Here is a 21869-nt window from a genome sequence, read left to right as displayed (position 1 = left end):
GGTACTGTTGATGTTAGTTTCAGTGGGGAGTGTTGCAGTTCTGGACATGAGAGTGTGAACAATGCGCTCAGTGAGGAAAGCTGCACTGCAGGAACTGAGAGTGAAAATGAAACAGCCTCAACTTCACTCCCAACATTTCTGCATGAATGGGCAATAAAGCACAGCATCACGCATAATGCTTTAGATGATCTCCTGAGAGGACTTAAAAGAAATGGACACCCAGAGCTCCCATCCACAGCAAGGACATTGCTGAAAACTCCAAGGACTGTTACATCAGCACGAAAGTCAGGAATGGAGTGTGTTCATTTTAATTTAAGAGAGAGCATTAGTGAGCAGTTAAAACGTTATCCAACAGAGATGATTGAAAGAGTGAGTACACTGGAGCTATCATTTAATATTGATGGCCTACCCATTTTTAAAAGCAGCAGGACACATCTTTGGCCCATCCTCTGTGCTATTCACCTAAACCCCATTAGTGTTTTTCCTGTCACACTGACACTTGGTCCCACCAAACCAAAAGATCTGGATTTTGCTGAGGAAGCCATAAATGACATCCAAGAGCTCCTCGACAATGGTCTGGATGGAAAAAAGATTAGGATCAGATGCTTTGTGTGCGATGCACCAGCAAGAGCAATGGTGAAGAAGATCAAGCAGTATTCTGGGTATTTTGGTTGTGACAAATGCACTCAGAAAGGCACATGGGTCTCTAGGCGAGTAACGTACCCAGAGGTAGAAAATCTCACTCTGCGCACCAATGAAGCATTTCGTGCTGAAATGGCCATACGTCAGGAGAATGAGACTGCACCAGTGTCTCCCTTTTTGAGGCTCCCGTTGGATATGATACAACAATTTCCAATTGACTACATGCACCAAGCCTGCCTGGGTGTTATGAAGAAGCTCATCACAGAGTGGGTTAGAGGAGATAGAAAAGTAAGACTGTCTGCGGGGCAAATAAATGAGGTGACGCAAAGACTGCTGTTACTCAGACACGCCATTCCAAACTGTTTTGCCCGAAAACCTCGGAATCTAGAGGACATTGATAGGTGGAAGGCAACAGAACTGCGCCAGTTTGCTGTTTATACAGGCAAGATCGTGCTGAAGGGCATTTTGAGTGACCAACTTTACGACCATTTCATGGCATTTAGTGTTGCCTTGAGTCTTCTGCTTTGTCCAACATTGGCAAGGGAACACAACAGATACAGCAAAGAGCTAATGCAATACTTTATTGAGAAAACAAAAGAACTGTATGGAGACCACTTTCTGGTGTACAACATCCATTCAATGGTACATCTATCAGAAGAGGCAATGACTTTTGGCAGCCTTGATGCATGCAGTGCATTCCCATTCGAGAATTATCTCGCAAAGCTAAAGCGGCTTGTAAGGTCCGGAAGGCAGCCACTTGTTCAATTGGTCAAACGTCTCACAGAGATGTCCACTTCTCCTCTCTCTGTGGTGGCCTCCAGGTCGAAAACCAAAAGGCCCAACAATGCATTTATTCTTGCTGAAGGAAACTGCTGTGAGGCCATTGAAGAGAGAGATGAGTCGGATGATTCAGGTTCACAGTTGCTGATGTGTAGATGTTTTGAAAGATCTCAACCACTGTTCAGAGATCCACTAGACTCAAGAACACTTGGATGTTTTAAAGTCCAAACAAGACATGCAGTGATGAAGCTCATACCAGAACGCCAGCTGACAAGAATTGCCATAATGATAGAAAAAGGCCAGGAATTGATTTTCTTGGCCGTCCTGCATGAACACTGAGCACAGGAAGATTTTCTCTCTGTCTCTCTCTCTCTCTCTCTCTCTCTCTCTCTCTCTCTCTCTCTCTCTCTCTCTCTCTCTCTCTCTCTCTCTCTCTCTCTCTCTCTCTCTCTCTCTCTCTCTCTCTCTCTCTCTCTCTCTCTCTCTCTCTCTCTCTCTCTCTCTCTGTGGGGACAGTCCATAGGGATCACATTCCTGTGAAACAAGTCTCATTTAAGGACATCATGGACAGCAAGGACAAAAAAAGGTCATTCAAATAAGATATTAAACATTCTAGTACAGTCAGGAAGTTCTTATCGCACAATAAACTAAGACAGTGTCACAATAACCGGATGACTGTACATTATCCTTATTACACACATTCATACCTCATTACTTTAAATGCAGACATTCTGGCTAAGAATCCAGTATTCCAGAATGTAATTTAATAAGTAAGCAATAAGGTACGAGAGGTTTAGTATGAACAAGTACTTATTTAGGATAAAGCACTGTTATTGCTTTAAAAAACAGTTACTAAATAATAATGCCGAAAAATATGTATGCAAAAATGCCCTTAACTTTTCACAAACTTTCAGTTACTTCACATAACAGATGTTTACATATAGCCCATAACATGTAAGGGAGATTCCAAGACTAGACGTGCGTTAAAGGGTTTTATTGCACTACGTGGAGGCCATGAACCAGTGGTTACTATTAATAATATCCAATAGCCAGATCATCATTAACAGTTTATGTTTTTTATAGTTTTGTTTAAACCTTTTGTTTGATCTAAGACATTACTGTAAACTGCCTACTGATCCTCAAAGAAATCCTATTTCATTTTGACAGATGGCCACAAAACAATATGCAGTGGTGGAATTTTCAGATGACAATTCAGTTGAAATTGTCCCAACCTCATGGTTGGAGGAGAGCACAGAGGTACGTTTTTGTTTTCAATCAATAATTTTTTGTAATATGCATATATTTACAGTATTTTATATTTACTTTTTTCAGGGGAAAATATTCTGCTATTGGACTTTTTCAAATGTGCGGCAGCTTGTGAAAAGCTGCAGTTTGCCTGACAGGATCAACTGGAGGAGGTTACAGTTAAAAAAAATTTGGCTGAAAACAGGTAAAGTAATTCCATTGTATATATGCAATATCCAGTGCTGGAATGGGGAAATGCAGAGAGAGATCAAGGGATTAACATTCAAGGGGGATGGAGGATTTTCATATTGTATCCATAAAATACCCTCTAAACACTGTGGACTTTTCATACATACATAAAGCAAGATTTTCTGCATCTAAAGGTTAAAAAAATATCCCTGCTCATATTTTAATGAACATTATTACAGTTGTTCTCAATTGCTAAAACACAATTTCTGAAACCTTGCTCCATTTCTGAAAACATTGAACACAAAACCTCATCTTCAAGCACTATTTACAAAACCTCTGACTCCTCTTGGAAAATGAAATCAAGCAGTCAGTAAACAATACACCAATAAATAGAAAATACATTGTTCAGAACATAGTTCTCAGGGAGAAGTACATTTTTAATCTCAAAACAAAGTTTATATTGTTCCCTCATTTGTCTTTTGATGAATGAAAACATGTTCTATCATCGTAGCTCAAAATTGTTCAGAAATTACTACTCTGCTTTGCTCTTTGCACTATTTTGGGGGTTCTTCCTCCTCTTTCTTGCCCTCCTCCTCCTCTTCCACCTCTTTCTTGGCCTCCTCCTCTTTGCCCACCTCGAATACGCACTCGTCTTCTCATATTGTTTCTTCTATCAATTTTCAGACTTTCTCCTTCCCACCTTCAAAACCTGTTTTCTCTCGGAACTGCTTATATTGGTTGTGTCACATCATTTGAAACAGGTTAAATCAATTTTGAGTGGTTGTGTTCAATCAATGACACATGTTCTCTATTTGTATTTGATTGTTGCCACTTGTTTTTACCAGTATGGATGACATGTGCATTAGAGTGCAGAATGTGTTTTGAGAATTAGAATGTGTTTAGCGTTTTGCTGAAGAGTCTAAGTGAGATTTGCAAATTGTGTTTTACCATGTGAAATGGTTTAAGGTATTGACAACAGATTGCACAATTAGCTAAATAAGTTTGTTCAGCCAATGGGTTTTAGTGTTTTAGCAATTGAGAAAAACTGTAAAACTAAATATCAAGAGCATTGCTAAAAAGGTATATTTGCAACATTTTTTTTAGGTTCATACAGCAATGCTGTAGAAAAATGTTCCCGTGTGGTGGAGACTTCAAATATTGAAACAGAGGACACCACAAGAACTAAAAAGAGGGCACAGAAGAAGCCAAGGAGATTTCTGTCAGAAAAAGATTCCTCCTCAAGTGGTAACAGTTCAAATCACTTCCAAAACCTTTATTCCAACTCTTAAAAAGACTGAAACATTTCTTAAAACTATAAACAGAAACTGTTGTCACTCATTCTCTAGTTTACTAAATGCTATGTAAATATATTTTACATTAACATAAAGCTCTATTCATTTATTCTGAGATGTTTCTGAGAAAGCAAATGAATGAACAAAATTGAAGTTGTGACATTTTGGGCACCTCAATAACCCTAAAATAAGATATTTAACCACTTGTGATTTGTTTGATTAAAAAATATATATGTATTAAAGGAAAGAATGTGTCTCATATAGGCAAGTTTCTTTGGACAAATTGTATTTTGCTACTTTGTTTCAGATATTTACAGTAGATTTGACATAATAAGATTTAACATACAATTTGAATTGTATTTGTGAACTCTATGCTAGGGCTGGAGGGCATGTGTTCTGCATAGTTTAGTTCCAACCCTTATCCAACACACCTGTTCATAAATTTCAAATAATTAGTAGTATTTGATCAGGGTTGGAACTAAACTCTGCAGGACACCAGCCCTCCTGGAGCTAAGTTAACTAGCCCTGCTCTATGTTTTATTTTAACACAATTTGTTCTTATTTTCAGATGATGGCAGAGTATTATCTAGGAAGAAGTCAACAAAAAGTACATGTAAACCTGTTCCACCTAAATGTAAGTTGGTGCCATTAAATTTAATACATAATTGTCTTGTTGTTCTTTCAGTTTTTTATTATGTATTTACAGACACACCCTTGCCCAAGACTTCTCTGGACATGGGTTCGTAGAATATCAAAATATGTTTTTAAGTATTAGTACTAGACATGCAGTATTTGACTCTCTTTTGCGTTTTGACTTCTAACAGACAACAATGACATTTCAAGTGATTGTTCTGTGAATTGTAAGCATATTTTTTCTTGTTTAATTTTCATACCTGAAATTTTATCAGTATGGCTCCATTTAATAGTTTATTTGGTTATTTGTTCTGCAGCAGAAGAATCACTGCAGAAGAACCCACAGCAACGGGTGTCTAAAAATCTTCAAGGTTGTGCAAAATATAATTGAATTTTTGTTTATATTGACTATTTAAATTAGTGTATCTTTATCAATAATTAATTGCTTTTAAACTTATAAAAAGGTCCGTTTTGGTCCTTGATTTTTATCCTGAAGACGTAATAAAATACACCAGTAACCCACTGCCTCTTGGGGCTTATTGCTTTATTTTGCAACAGTTGCCTCCCAGCTCCTTTTAGAAGAGCCCCAGTCTTCGTCTGAAGCAGCCACAAAGAGTAAGTCCGTTTTTAACTTTTAAAATTAAATTAAAGTATATTCAATGATGTTCAAAATGCTTTATAGACTATCGCACAAAAGTCTTGCAAAAGTTGCAAGAAATTGTTGAAAATCAACAAGAAATCCTGGCCATGCAGCGACAATTGCTGGCTTCTACAGCTGTGACGGCGTCAGAGGATGGAGGAGACCTGCTCGATAATGGGCCGTGTCATACAGTGGAAGAACTCCAGCTGCTGGACACTGAGCTTGCCCACAAGGACAAACGAACCAAGATGGTAAATATATATGCAAGAATGTTGATTGTAGGCTACATCTAAAAAATCTGCTGGCAGCCACTGTTGTAGCATTAAACTGGATTCCTAGTGATTCACTATTGAAAAAGTGTTGGGCCGCATTTCTTATTCGGAAGTTCGGAAGGTTGGTCTAGCGTTGAGAAAATCATCCAGTGTCCGAGCACAATAAACACGTGAACTATACAAGTATATTTTTTGGTTGCTATAAACATTTTTAATGCACAGCAACATCAAGTGGCTTTGCGCGACTCTCCTTATGACCCAAAGTTTGAGAACCTGTGATATAAATGACCTAACTACTAGTTAATGTAGCGGGTTGATACACCAAATTGCAAACTAAATCCAGACATTTGTTTCATTTAATTGTGAAATGAGTGTGCGAACCCGCAATCTCATGCCCAAATGCATCAACCCGCAAATAAATATATATATATTCTTCAGATTCTGCTGTAACCTGATTCTTTAGAATTGTAGTAAAGGGCAGTTAAAACTTGGTAGCAGATTTTAACTCGCATGTTCAATAAATACACAGATCAATCTTTATGAACGTTATTTGAACACACTTCACTTTTTAAACTAAATGCTTTCATTGCATTAATTATTTGTCATATTTTTTTACAGATGAACTACCTTCGATCCCTTGGGGGCTTAAATCCTGGTGCTGCAGTCCGCAAAATGTTGCGCAAGATTGCCACAAATGAGGTTTTGGGGGCCTACAGTCTGAAAGGAAAGAAAAATAAACAGGCCTTCCAAGACCTACAAATATGCCACTTAGTAATAGGCAAGTTTTGTCCTAACTTGTGTAATTTTAGCGTCATTGAAACGTTTTGTTTTACTGTGTGAACATAAAGGGAGTCTTTATCTGATCAGAGATTGTCATTCTATTTTGTAGGAGCAACACAAAAAAACTTTAAGCAGCTGAGGGCAACTGATGTGGAGGACGAAATTTCTCTCGTTTTAAAATATGCCCCACACAGACATTTGAAATGGTAAACAATGTCATTTTTTTATTATCAGTATAGATCAATCAACTTTCAAACTTTTTATAAGACGGGCCACTAGGTTTGAAAAGATTTGTAGCCTAACAGCGGCATCTAGTGGTGTGATGTTAAAGACGGTTTTATAAGTTTGGTCAGTTTCCGTTTTAGTAAAACACATTGTACTTGTATCAACGAAGTAACTTTGTATAGAACTCCTCATATTATTGTCAAATTATTTTATTGTTTTCCATATGGTACTGTCGCTTTGAGTTGGAAAAGCCTCTACTAAATGCCAGTACTGTAAATTAATTGCAGGCATATTATTGATCAACATCAGTCACTGGCGACTATTAATTAATAATACATATTTCATATAATAATGATTCACTTCAACTACAGTGTTTAAGATACGTCTTACTCATTTCCTTTTTCTTTTGATTTCAGATGATGCTAAAGTGAAGATTGAACTTGATGGGGCTTCTGTATTTTTATTATATTTTTACATTTAATAAATAGTAATTATAATGTTATATATTTTTTTATAAATTATATATTACCAATTAGTTTAATGTCTTTATGGTTATTGTTTTCTTTCAATTTGTTTTATTTGTTTGTTGTTTAAGGCTTTTTATGTAGTTTGTATATATATATATATTTCTCTTTCTACATTTAATAAATAGTAATTTATATAATTATTTTAAAATACAATTTTACCAATTAGTTTTACGTCTTAAAGTTATTATTATTTTCTTTCTATTTGTTGTATTTGTATGTTGTTTAAGGTTGTTTATGCAGTTGAATTCAATAAATTTTGATTTATTTTATCCCAGTTTTTGTTCTCAATCTATAACACGTGATTTTAGGCTCATTTCATTCCCCATAACATGGTTAGGAGAACGTTCGCCTAACGTTAGGAGAACGTTAGCCTAACGTTAGGAGACGTTAATAGAACGTTCCCTGTAGGTTAGGGTAACGTTCCCCTACCTTTGTACTAACGTTAGGGGAACGTTCGCCTAACGTTAGGGGAACGTTAGCCTAACGTTAGGAGAACGTTCCCCTAACGTTAGGACAAAGGTAGGGGAACGTTTCCCTAACCTACAGGGAACGTTCTATTAACGTCAAAAAAACTTTCCTGGAAAACCAACAGGGAACGTTAGAATATCTGTTCTGGGAACGTTCTGGGAACCATGCGCTAACGTTCCCAGAACGTTCTGGGAACCAAAAATTGTTTGCTGGGAAGGTTCTCCGTGCTCGGCGCTCATTCTTTAAGAGCGATCGAGCCGTCTCTCCCCCGAGCTGGGGTTCGCGGTTCAATCTAGCCGAGGCACGGGAGACGGAAGCCGTTTCTCCCATGCACTCGCCGAGCCGCGACGTCCTCGGGTCCGCTTGCGAAGCGTGCCTCGGCACTTCTTCGGATCGGGCTGAGGACGAGGCATCTCTTGTTTCTGCGGGCTTGGAGAGCGCCGCCTCGGGGCGTTCCTCTCGTGACGCACAAGCGTTAGATGAGCTGCTCGGGGCGGTGACAAATGCAGTCGACCGTCTAAAGCTCGACTGGCCGCAGGAACAAGATATCCCCAGACACTCAAAATTAGACGACAGATATCTGTCGGGTGGCCAAGGGGAGGAGCCCAAAAGTCGGGCTCTCCCATTTTTTGAGGATCTCCACGCCGAGATTTCTCGGTCATGGCAGAGACCTCATTCCTCCCGTGTTTTCGTGCCGTTTACGTCGATTTATTCGACTATTGTCGGCTCGAAATCACGAGGGTACACGATGGTGCCCCGTGTGGAAGAGACACTGGCAAAAAACTACTAACAGCGTGGAAACTACTGCCAGGTATCTCTCCATGGGTGGAAAGAACTATTGCCAAAGGCTACAGAATTCAATTTGCATATCGTCCTCCGCGTTTCAACGGAGTGGTCTCAACTTCCGTCCAACCGGAGCGAGCACATCTGTTGACACAAGAATTACAAGCTCTGCTGGACAAAGGGGCCATAGAACGTGTTCCCCTATCAGACAGAATGTCAGGCTATTACAGCCGGTATTTTCTAGTTCCCAAGATGGATGGGGGGGTTGCGTCCAATTCTAGATCTTCGTGGAATGAACCGCTACCTAAAGACACACAAGTTCAAGATGTTGACAATCAAGATGATTGTGTCTCAAATTCAGTGTCACGACTGGTTCGTGACGATCGATCTCAAAGACGCATACTTTCATATAGAGATCTTGCCACAACACAGGAAATTCCTGAGGTTCGCTTTCGGGGGCGAAGCTTACCAGTATCGGGTTCTTCCATTCGGCCTAGCCTTGTCACCCCGCACATACACAAAGTGCATGGATGCAGCTCTGGCTCCTCTGCGACTCCAGGGCATCCGCATTTTGAATTACATAGACGACTGGCTGATTTTAGCTCAGTCTCGGGAGCTAGCGCTTCGACATCGGGATGTCGTCCTAGTTCATCTCGAGACTCTCGGGTTAAGACTCAACGTCAAGAAGAGCGTTCTTTCCCCTACACAGAATACAACGTATCTGGGGGTTATATGGGACTCGATCGCAATGCAGGCACAACTGTCACCTGCACGTGTCGAATCCATTCAGAACACCCTGAGGAGCATCAGGTTAGGCCAGAGAGTGACAAATCATCACTTTCAAAGAGTCCTAGGTCTCATGGCGGCGGCTTCCACAGTAATACCTCTGGGCCTCCTGCATATGAGACCGTTTCAGTTGTGGCTCAGAGCCAGGGGGTTTCATCCAAGGGCCAACCTCCAGAGGCAAATAAGGGTGACGCGCCAGGGGCTTCGCATCCTTTCTATGTGGTTCAGACCTCGGTTTCTGACTCTAGGTCCCACTCTCGGTCCGTGTTGTCGTCGCAGGATGTTAACGACAGACGCTTCCCTCACAGGTTGGGGTGCGGTTTCAGACTTTCTGTCCAGACAAGCTGTGACGAACGGGGAATGTAAAACTCCACCCCGAGATAGTGAGACAAATCTGGGAAAGATTTTACTAAGCAGAGGTGGACCTCTTTGCTTCACAGGAGACAGCACAATGTCCCCTCTACTTCTCTCTGAGTCATCCAGCTCCCCTGGGTCTGGACGCGATGGCCCACACGTGGCCCAGACTGCGTCTTTACGCATATCCTTCGATAGCTCTGCTCCCGGGAGTCCTAGCGAAGGTCCGTCAACAGGGGTGTCGCCTCTTATTGATAGCTCCCCGTTGGCCAACCAGAATTTGGTTTTCGGACCTAATATCCCTCCTCGACGACACGCCATGGGCGATCCCAGTCAGGAGAGATCTTTTGTCTCAGGCACAGGGGACGGTGTTTCATCCCCATCCCGAGCTGTGGAACCTCCATGTCTGGCCCCTGAAGGGCACCAGCTGAGAGGTTCAGGGCTTCCGCCTGATGTAATAGAGACTATTTTAAGTGCTAGGGCTCCCTCCACTAGAAGGAGCTACGCCCTTAGATGGAGCGTTTTTGAAAGATGGTGCATTACCATGCAGACCCAATTCACTGCCAGATTGTTTCAGTGCTGGAGTTTCTGAAAGAGAAACTGTCCTCAGGGACAAAACCCGGTACTCTCAGGGTTTATGTGGCCGCTATTTCAGCTTGCCATGCCCTGATTGATGGGGTTTCTGTGGGAAAACACCCTTTAGTCGCCCGCTTTATTCGTGGAGCGAGGCGGCTAATGCCTCCTTCTAGACGGACTGTTCCGTCATGGGACTTAGCAATAGTGCTCGAGGGTCTGGTTAGCGCCCCTTTTGAACCTATGGAGTCAGCACCTATTAGGCTTCTGACCTTTAAAATGGTTTTTCTAATGGCAATCACCTCTCTTAAGAGAATTGGAGATCTGCAGGCGCTCTCGACCTCACCGTCCTGCTTAATTTTTGCCCCTGGGATGGTCAAAGCTATTCTGCACCCTCACCCGAGTTATATGTGTGGCCACCAGAGTCTAGCAATCACTAATTAACTACTCAAATAAATCAAAGACCAATGATTTAAAAAGAATAGTCAGTTCCAAAGAACTACCTGGTTTCACGTAAGCCACCCTAGTTAAAGGATGCAGATGGAAGCTGGTGTGTCAAAAATATACATTTATTTATTGCACAGTAATTCAATTATATAAACAGGTTAAAAAGACAACTGTAGTACTGTGAGGGAAATTTCATAATCGAACAAAATGGTTAAGGGTGTGTACGGAGTTTCCCTCCGGAGACGTGTCAGAATCCAAGGCACACCACACGTCACTCTTAATAAATGAGTTAAACATACACAGGTAAAACAACCCAGTTAAATATAGTATCCGTGATTCACAACAATTTCTCCCCCTTCACTTCACACACACACCACTGCAGGCGTTTGTCTCTTTGGGAAACTACACGTTACCCAATGAGTATTCGAAATAAAAGAACTCCACAGAGTATACAGAAGTTATAAAAAGGAACTCAAAACAAAACAAACATACATTGTAAAAACACAAAACCCTGCTCTCGGTGTTCGGCCGGTTATAAATTATGGTAGGCAGTTTGTATAGCTAAAATGAATAGGAAAAACAGTGACTGGACACATTCCCTGAATAGCAAACAAATGTTTGCACCATGTGTCTTCACCACAATCTCACACTGCGTTACTGCAATGGTTTGACCACGTTCCCTGAATAGCAAACAAATGTTTGCACCATGCGTCTTCACCGTAACTGCAACGGTTTGCCAAAAACAACCGATTTGTCCACTGGTCAATCTCCAGCCTCAAGCAACGACAACAGCACTAGTTAGATTCCACAATCCTGGTGCTTTCATTCCCCACGCTGTACCGACACACTATGCTGGAATGCTAGTTTGGCTTGTCGCTAACCAAGTCTCCCTAAATAGCTGGCTGAGCAATTAAGTGCTCTGAGGTGGCGTCTACTGGGTCCTAATGTCCTACCGCTTACATATGCCTAAAGTTCCGTTCTCCACCGTGCATCCGGTTGTTCTTGAGGCCTTTTGTCCTCCGCCGTTCACGACGTCGGAGCAGGAACGATTACACCTACTGTGTCCAGTACGTGCTCTTCAGAATTACATCCACCGCACTAGCCAGTGGCGTAAATCAGAGCAGCTTTTCATATGTTATAGGAGCCGCAACAAAGGGGCGGCTGCCACCAGGCAAACAATGTCACATTGGGTAAGGGATGCTATTGCTCTGGCCTATGAGGCGCGCGGTCAAGCTTCACCTCTAGGTGTCAGAGCTCATTCAACAAGGGGGGTTTCATCTTCAATGGCCTTAGCAAGAGGTGTCCCCTTGCAGCAAGTGTGTGATGCGGCGGGCTGGTCCTCTCCGCACACATTTGTCCGATTTTATAGTTTGGATGTCCATGCTACTCCAGGCTCACAAGTCCTGGAGTCTACATCCCAGAGTAATGTCTGATGCCTCCTCTTGGCTTGTGCACACATACCACACAACTTTGGGGGGTCCAGACACCTCCAGTGCGGCGGCGTTGGTATTCTCGTTCCCATAGCGTTTGAAACGCAGCATCGAGTGTAGCTTTTGATAGGGAACGTCTCGGGTTACTTGCTGTAACCCTGTTCCCTGAAAAAGCGGGAACGAGATGCTGCGCCTCAATGCCGCACTGTAGGCGTGCCGGACGTCCTTTCAGACAAAATTGGAACCTGAAGACGCGTTCGCGCCACGCGTATTTATAACCTGCAGGTGATGGTGTAATTAACCAAATTACCTGCCGAGGTTATTTAAAGCCAAAATAATTTTTGGCGTGTTTGACACACGTGCTTCACAACCGGTCGAACAAAGACGTTCTCCCATAGCGTTTGAAACGCAGCATCTCGTTCCCGCTTTTTCAGGGAACAGGGTTACAGCAAATAACCCGAGACGTTTCTTATGATCGCGTGTTCTGTGTCTTAACTGTGATGATTATTATTGTTTCTTATGATCTCGTGTTCTGTGTCTTAACTGTGATGATTATTATTGTTTCTTATGATCGCGTGTTCTGTGTCTTAACTGTAATGTTTATTATTGTTTCTTATGATCACATGTGTTCTGTCTCTTAACTGTGATGTTTATTATTGTTTCTTACGATCACATGTGTTCTGTGTCTTAACTGTGATGATTATTATTGTTTCTTATGATCACATGTGTTCTGTCTCTTAACTGTGATGTTTATTATTGTTTCTTATGATCACATGTGTTCTGTGTCTTAACTGTGATGATTATTATTGTTTCTTATGATCACATGTGTTCTGTCTCTTAACTGTGATGTTTATTATTGTTTCTTATGATCGCGTGTTCTGTGTCTTAACTGTGATGATTATTATTGTTTCTTATGATCGCGTGTTTTGTGTCTTAACTGTGATGATTGTTATTGTTTCTTATGATCGCGTGTTCTGTGTCTTAACTGTGATGTTTATTATTGTTACTTATGATCTCGTGTTCTGTGTCTTAACTGTGATGATTATTATTGTTTCTTATGATCACATGTGTTCTGTCTCTTAACTGTGATGATTATTATTGTTTCTTATGATCACGTGTTCTGTGTCTTAACTGTGATGTTTATTATTGTTTCTTATGATCACGTGTTCTGTGTCTTAACTGTGATGTTTATTATTGTTTCTTATGATCACGTGTTCTGTGTCTTAACTGTGATGTTTATTATTGTTTCTTATGATCACGTGTTCTGTGTCTTAACTGTGATGTTTATTATTGTTTCTTATGATCTCTTGTTCTGTGTCTTAACTGTGATGATTATTATTGTTTCTTATGATCGCGTGTTCTGTGTCTTAACTGTGATGATTATTATTGTTTCTTATGATCGTGTGTTCTGTGTCTTAACTGTGATGATTATTATTGTTTCTTATGATCACATGTGTTCTGTGTCTTAACTGTGATGTTTATTATTGTTTCTTATGATCTCGTGTTCTGTGTCTTAACTGTGATGATTATTATTGTTTCTTATGATCGCGTGTTCTGTGTCTTAACTGTGATGTTTATTATTGTTTCTTATGATCGCGTGTTCTGTGTGTTAACTGTGATGATTATTATTGTTTCTTATGATCACATGTGTTCTGTCTCTTAACTGTGATGATTATTATTGTTTCTTATGATCGTGTGTTCTGTGTCTTAACTGTGATGATTATTATTGTTTCTTATGATCGTGTGTTCTGTGTCTTAACTGTGATGATTATTATTGTTTCTTATGATCGTGTGTTCTGTGTCTTAACTGTGATGTTTATTATTGTTTCTTATGATCGCATGTTCTGTGTCTTAACTGTGATGTTTATTATTGTTTCTTATGATCACATGTGTTCTGTGTCTTAACTGTGATGATTATTATTGTTTCTTATGATCGCGTGTTCTGTGTCTTAACTGTGATGTTTATTATTGTTTCTTATGATCACATGTGTTCTGTGTCTTAACTGTGATGTTTATTATTGTTTCTTATGATCGCGTGTTCTGTGTCTTAACTGTGATGATTATTATTGTTTCTTATGATCGCGTGTTCTGTGTCTTAACTGTGATGTTTATTATTGTTTCTTATGATCGCGTGTTCTGTGTCTTAACTGTGATGTTTATTATTGTTTCTTATGATCGCGTGTTCTGTGTCTTAACTGTGATTATTATTATTGTTTCTTATGATCACATGTGTTCTGTGTCTTAACTGTGATTATTATTATTGTTTCTTATGATCTCGTGTTCTGTGTCTTAACTGTGATGTTTATTATTGTTTCTTATGATCGCGTGTTCTGTGTCTTAACTGTGATGATTATTATTGTTTCTTATGATCTCGTGTTCTGTGTCTTAACTGTGATGTTTATTATTGTTTCTTATGATCACATGTGTTCTGTGTCTTAACTGTGATGTTTATTATTGTTTCTTATGATCTCGTGTTCTGTGTCTTAACTGTGATGTTTATTATTGTTTCTTATGATCTCGTGTTCTGTGTCTTAACTGTGATGTTTATTATTGTTTCTTATGATCGCGTGTTCTGTGTCTTAACTGTGATGTTTATTATTGTTTCTTATGATCGCGTGTTTCTTATGATCGCGTGTTCTGTGTCTTAACTGTGATGATTATTATTGTTTCTTATGATCGCGTGTTCTGTGTCTTAACTGTGATGATTATTATTGTTTCTTATGATCGCGTGTTTCTTATGATCGCGTGTTCTGTGTCTTAACTGTGATGATTATTATTGTTTCTTATGATCGCGTGTTCTGTGTCTTAACTGTGATGTTTATTATTGTTTCTTATGATCGCGTGTTCTGTGTCTTAACTGTGATGTTTATTATTGTTTCTTATGATCGCGTGTTCTGTGTCTTAACTGTGATGTTTATTATTGTTTCTTATGATCGCGTGTTCTGTGTCTTAACTGTGATGATTATTATTGTTTCTTATGATCTCGTGTTCTGTGTCTTAACTGTGATGTTTATTATTGTTTCTTATGATCACATGTGTTCTGTGTCTTAACTGTGATGATTATTATTGTTTCTTATGATCGCGTGTTCTGTGTCTTAACTGTGATGTTTATTATTGTTTCTTATGATCGCGTGTTCTGTGTCTTAACTGTGATGATTATTATTGTTTCTTATGATCTCGTGTTCTGTGTCTTAACTGTGATGTTTATTATTGTTTCTTATGATCACATGTGTTCTGTGTCTTAACTGTGATGTTTATTATTGTTTCTTATGATCTCGTGTTCTGTGTCTTAACTGTGATGTTTATTATTGTTTCTTATGATCTCGTGTTCTGTGTCTTAACTGTGATGTTTATTATTGTTTCTTATGATCGCGTGTTCTGTGTCTTAACTGTGATGTTTATTATTGTTTCTTATGATCGCGTGTTTCTTATGATCGCGTGTTCTGTGTCTTAACTGTGATGATTATTATTGTTTCTTATGATCGCGTGTTCTGTGTCTTAACTGTGATGTTTATTATTGTTTCTTATGATCGCGTGTTTCTTATGATCGCGTGTTCTGTGTCTTAACTGTGATGATTATTATTGTTTCTTATGATCGCGTGTTCTGTGTCTTAACTGTGATGTTTATTATTGTTTCTTATGATCGCGTGTTCTGTGTCTTAACTGTGATGTTTATTATTGTTTCTTATGATCGCGTGTTCTGTGTCTTAACTGTGATGTTTATTATTGTTTCTTATGATCACATGTGTTCTGTGTCTTAACTGTGATGTTTATTATTGTTTCTTATGATCGCGTGTTCTGTGTCTTAACTGTGATGTTTATTATTGTTTCTTATGATCACATGTGTTCTGTGTCTTAACTGTGATGTTTATTATTGTTTCTTATGATCGCGTGTTCTGTGTCTTAACTGTGATGATTATTATTGTTTCTTATGATCGCGTGTTCTGTGTCTTAACTGTGATGTTTATTATTGTTTCTTATGATCGCGTGTTCTGTGTCTTAACTGTGATGTTTATTATTGTTTCTTATGATCGCGTGTTCTGTGTCTTAACTGTGATTATTATTATTGTTTCTTATGATCTCGTGTTCTGTGTCTTAACTGTGATGATTATTATTGTTTCTTATGATCGCGTGTTCTGTGTCTTAACTGTGATGATTATTATTGTTTCTTATGATCGCGTGTTCTGTGTCTTAACTGTGATGATTATTATTGTTTCTTATGATCTCGTGTTCTGTGTCTTAACTGTGATGATTATTATTGTTTCTTATGATCGCGTGTTCTGTGTCTTAACTGTGATGTTTATTATTGTTTCTTATGATCGCGTGTTCTGTGTCTTAACTGTGATGTTTATTATTGTTTCTTATGATCGCGTGTTCTGTGTCTTAACTGTGATGTTTATTATTGTTTCTTATGATCGCGTGTTCTGTGTCTTAACTGTGATGTTTATTATTGTTTCTTATGATCGCGTGTTCTGTGTCTTAACTGTGATGATTATTATTGTTTCTTATGATCGCGTGTTCTGTGTCTTAACTGTGATGTTTATTATTGTTTCTTATGATCGCGTGTTCTGTGTCTTAACTGTGATGTTTATTATTGTTTCTTATGATCACATGTGTTCTGTCTCTTAACTGTGATGATTATTATTGTTTCTTATGATCGTGTGTTCCGTGTCTTAACTGTGATGTTTATTATTGTTTCTTATGATCGCGTGTTCTGTGTCTTAACTGTGATGTTTATTATTGTTTCTTTTGATCACATGTGTTCTGTGTCTTAACTGTGATGTTTATCATTGTTTCTTATGATCACATGTGTTCTGTCTCTTAACTGTGATGATTATTATTGTTTCTTATGATCGTGTGTTCCGTGTCTTAACTGTGATGTTTATTATTGTTTCTTATGATCGCGTGTTCTGTGTCTTAACTGTGATGTTTATTATTGTTTCTTATGATCACATGTGTTCTGTCTCTTAACTGTGATGATTATTATTGTTTCTTATGATCGCGTGTTCTGTGTCTTAACTGTGATGATTATTATTGTTTCTTATGATCGTGTGTTCCGTGTCTTAACTGTGATGTTTATTATTGTTTCTTATGATCGCGTGTTCTGTGTCTTAACTGTGATGTTTATTATTGTTTCTTATGATCACATGTGTTCTGTGTCTTAACTGTGATGTTTATTATTGTTTCTTATGATCGCGTGTTCTGTGTCTTAACTGTGATGTTTATTATTGTTTCTTATGATCACATGTGTTCTGTGTCTTAACTGTGATGTTTATTATTGTTTCTTATGATCGCGTGTTCTGTGTCTTAACTGTGATGATTATTATTGTTTCTTATGATCGCGTGTTCTGTGTCTTAACTGTGATGTTTATTATTGTTTCTTATGATCGCGTGTTCTGTGTCTTAACTGTGATGTTTATTATTGTTTCTTATGATCGCGTGTTCTGTGTCTTAACTGTGATTATTATTATTGTTTCTTATGATCACATGTGTTCTGTGTCTTAACTGTGATTATTATTATTGTTTCTTATGATCTCGTGTTCTGTGTCTTAACTGTGATGTTTATTATTGTTTCTTATGATCGCGTGTTCTGTGTCTTAACTGTGATGATTATTATTGTTTCTTATGATCTCGTGTTCTGTGTCTTAACTGTGATGTTTATTATTGTTTCTTATGATCACATGTGTTCTGTGTCTTAACTGTGATGTTTATTATTGTTTCTTATGATCTCGTGTTCTGTGTCTTAACTGTGATGTTTATTATTGTTTCTTATGATCACATGTGTTCTGTGTCTTAACTGTGATGTTTATTATTGTTTCTTATGATCGCGTGTTCTGTGTCTTAACTGTGATGTTTATTATTGTTTCTTATGATCGCGTGTTCTGTGTCTTAACTTTGATGTTTATTATTGTTTCTTATGATCATGTTTTGTGAAGGTTTGCTGTCACTCACCATTGTAGCAGATGAACTGTGACGTCACATTACAGTCCTGCTGACGCCACGTTCCATTTCTCATAAAAGCACAATTTTTTGTGTCAGTTGATGGTTCAGGTCCCCAGTTCAGATATTTCACAGGATCACCCAGAGACCACTTCCATTCATAATTTTTTTTTCTCTTCAGTCCAATCCAGACTTTCACCAGACTGTTCACAGACCTCATCAGCTCGTTCATGTCATTGATGTTGTTGACTGTGGCCAGATCTGTGTATTTCTCTCTGCAGTATCTCTGAGCTTCATTCCAGGTCTTCCTCATGTTTATATAGTGATAGCGGCGCTGAATGCATTCAGATATTGAACCGAGAGCTGAAAGAGAGAGTTTAGATTCAGACACATTCACTCAGATCTGGATCTAAGCAGGAGTGAGCTGATACCACACGATCATCATTTACTGACGTTTGTATTGAAGAAGCAGATTCTGACAGATTTGAGTCTGTTAGTGTCTCACAGAGATGAGCGCTTGAGTCAGCGACTCAGAATCAAATCACATTTTAAAACACGTCAGATTTGAGCCATAAAAACACTTGAGAAAACAAGAAAAACAAAACAATCTCATGCTGTCAGATTCTGAGCCGCTCAATGATGGATTATTGACACAATTTACATTTGTTTGAGTTTGTAATATATTCTGTGCTGTTTGATTTCAATCTGTAATCTATTCTCATCTATTCTCATCTATATTCCTCCATCAGCAATAGAAACTCTGCATCTTAGACCTAAACATTGAAATCACAAACCTCAATCCTGGAGACATTTCAAAGCTCTTGTTTGTTAAATGTTAAATAGTTTGTTCAGTATTTAGTAACAAATTTGACAAACAGATTGAAGTTATTAAAGATCTTTTGTTTAGAGATCAGTTGAATATCAGATTTCTTACAGTGCGACTCAATTTGAGTCTTTAATCTCTAACAGCTTCTGTCTCTCAGAACAAAATGTGTTTTATTTTATTTCCTAATCGTGTCCCATCGCTCTAATAAACAATGAGTTATTTCAATCTAGTCCATAATGAACAAACCCTACAGTTGGGTTATAAAATAGCCTGTTGGGTTGTTTTATCTCATTGTCTGGTCAAATAGAAACATTTTCTAGGTTCATTTAACCCAGCAGTTGGTTTTCAATTTCTGATCCAATGGCTTGAAATAACCCATCATTCTTTCCAGTGATATTTCTTTATGTGTTGTGGTAGATCAGACCCTAGTCATAGATGATGTATATTTGTATTGACAGAAAGAGATGTTCTGAAGAAGCTTGATTTGCGTTTCCTGGTAAGTGTCTGGTTCATAATATTTTAATATAGATTTACAGTCGTAACAATAAAGTATATTATCTGATGAACATAATATTTTAGATATATAATGGTTTCATGATAAATATGGGGATTATCTGTAAGGTGGAAATGAATATGATGTTTATCATCTGAATCTAACATGTCAAGTCAACACATGGACACGTCAGCTGTTTACTGTCATGTTTAGCATTAACCTCAGTGTATTTCATAGCATTACATCATTATTTAGAAATCATCGTCATCATATGATGTCACCGGATCCCAGTTCTCTTTTCTACAACAAAACATCGATTCAATGGTCGCTTGCTATCTGGACCAATAAACATTCTGCATTCAGACCATTCAACTCAACAATCTCACTCAATTCATTTACTTCCATCTGAAAACTGAAAAACCATTGAAACTAGTTTGAACTCTGTACAGACGTCCCCCAATATCAGACGTTCAGAAGATTCATAAATAGACGTAGTTAACAGACGTAGATAGAAACAGACACAAAACTCTGCTGTCAATTCTTCAGACATTTAAATCAAACATAAAACCAGAAACACAAACTCACCGATGACAAGAAGACTGAAATATACAATCTGAGCCATTTCTGAGGAAGAAACACATTGAAAAGCTCAAATGTTAAACTTCTGTTTGTTCACAATCTTAGTTTCCAACATAAATCCATTTACACAATTAAAAATCTAATAAATCTGTGAGTTTGTTTAGTTACTGTCATGTATAAATGTCATGAGGTTAAAAGTCAACATTTCCATCACTTAGTGTATTTCTACAGAAAGTCAGTTTCTTGATAAAGTTTCATTAAACGTTATTTTCAGATAAATCGACTAAAACAGAGTCGTATGAAAAGAATGATATTAATATGAATGAGAATCTTACTTTTCATCTCTTGTGTGTTTCTCTGGTGAATCTGCTGCTGTTTGTCTCTCTGTGTGTTTCTATGTCTTTATATCACATCTGATCTTCAGTGCCTCACATCATTTGTTTATTTCTCTGGAAAGACTTATTTTCATATTTGACATTCTGCTTATTTGTATAATTGTTCACCTGTTGTCTGTTATGTAAGGAAATAACTCAAATGAGAAGAAACAAGATGTGCGTCTCTTATTTGCATGTGTGAAGTGTGTCAGCCAGTGAACACAAGATACAACACAGTCAAATGAGCGAGTCTTACGCCCAATGAGTGACAGCCCTGAAAACATCAAAGTAAATATTGACGTCAACATTTGATGTTATCTCTTCTCATTTGTGTTTTCTGTTTCTGGGTCGGAACAATGAATGAAGTGTGTAAATAAAGTTTGCATTATTTCTTATGACAATATATACACGTGTTCAGTTCTCTTCCTCATTCACGTGAAGTTTGTCTGATCTCTTGGCCAACAAAGGTGTTCTGTACTAAAACTCTTTCCAGGATATCTGCAATGTTCCTGTATCCAAATGTTAAACGTCACAGGGGTCCTTTCATGCTTATTTTTGTTGTGATGGTTGTTTAAATTAAAATGTTGTTTCCAAAGAAACCAAGCGCACATGTATTATCTTGAAGTAGATAATCTGATTCAAGCAAATGTCTTATATTGTGGTGTTTTGTTGTTGTTCAGTTTAATAGACGTAATCTTGTAAGTAGTCGCCATCATGAGTTGTGTTCTTCACTCTCACTTCACTATTGCCTGGTCTGAACTCTAGTTCCATTTCTATTAATATTTTGTACATCATTTCATGAAATGTGCTGTATATATAAACTTGCCTGGCCAATGGTGACCCAAAGCAGCTTAGTTACAAACTGTCATTCAAATATCTCCGTGAGAGAAATATTTACAGGTTTGTAAGAACTGGAGAGCAAATGATGACAAAATGTTCCATACAATGGGAAAAAGAGAACATGTGGTTCTCGTTTGGAAGAACGTTTGGATTTTTACTTTATTTATCTGAGAATTTACACAATTCTATCAAATACAGTTTTTCATTAAATCTACTAAGGCACTTAATCTATTTTATTACAGAGTATTATGCAAATGAGCAGCGGAATTAGGATATTCGCTGAAGATTCTCGTATAAAACATGTAATGCAAATATGAAAGTTATCAGGTTTAGAGATAAATGAGGGCGAGTAAATAAAACCTTAATTTACATTTCGAGTAAGAATATGAAGATGAATGCGATATTAGTGTATAACCAGATGCTGTGTGATAAAACTGTCATGTTAGTTCACGTTAGGTGTTGAAGTACAAGTTTAAGATTTTGTCCGATTCATTGATGTACTGATGCACTAAATGAAATGAACTGCTAATATCACATCACCAACAGTTGTAAGAAATCCTTCAAGCTTCAATCCAGAGTCACCTCACTCCCTACATAGCAGACAGCCACCCTTCTCAGTCTTCATTGAAAAAAATGTCTTTCAATAATTGTAGTTTCAAAGGTCATTTGTTTTTACAAATCAGGATACATCATCACAAAGAGTACCATCCCAAAATACACCATATTCACTAATAGAAATCTATCAAAATCC

The 21869-nt window shown here is 38.1% G+C and overlaps 1 protein-coding gene across 1 annotated transcript in view; it reads right to left on the bottom strand.

Moving 5' to 3' along the window:
• Nucleotides 1-20427, bottom strand: part of LOC306893325 (C-type mannose receptor 2-like) — a 33301-nt gene extending 12874 nt beyond the window's left edge. The window contains exons 1-3 of the mRNA XM_079455105.1: nt 20240-20427; nt 19911-19949; nt 18019-18369 (exon numbers count right to left, since the gene is read on the bottom strand). Coding sequence (XP_079311231.1) covers nt 18019-18369; nt 19911-19949; nt 20240-20246 — 397 coding nt within the window. The 5' untranslated portion in view covers nt 20247-20427. The remainder of the gene's footprint in view (nt 1-18018; nt 18370-19910; nt 19950-20239) is intronic.
• Nucleotides 20428-21869: the final 1442 nt, after the last annotated feature.

This window comes from Barbatula barbatula, assembly GCF_947034865.1.
Source record: "Barbatula barbatula genome assembly, chromosome: 4".
Classification (NCBI taxonomy): Eukaryota; Metazoa; Chordata; class Actinopteri; order Cypriniformes; family Nemacheilidae; genus Barbatula; species Barbatula barbatula.
Note: the sequence above shows the minus strand (reverse complement) of the source record. Positions and strands in the feature narration are given on the sequence as shown.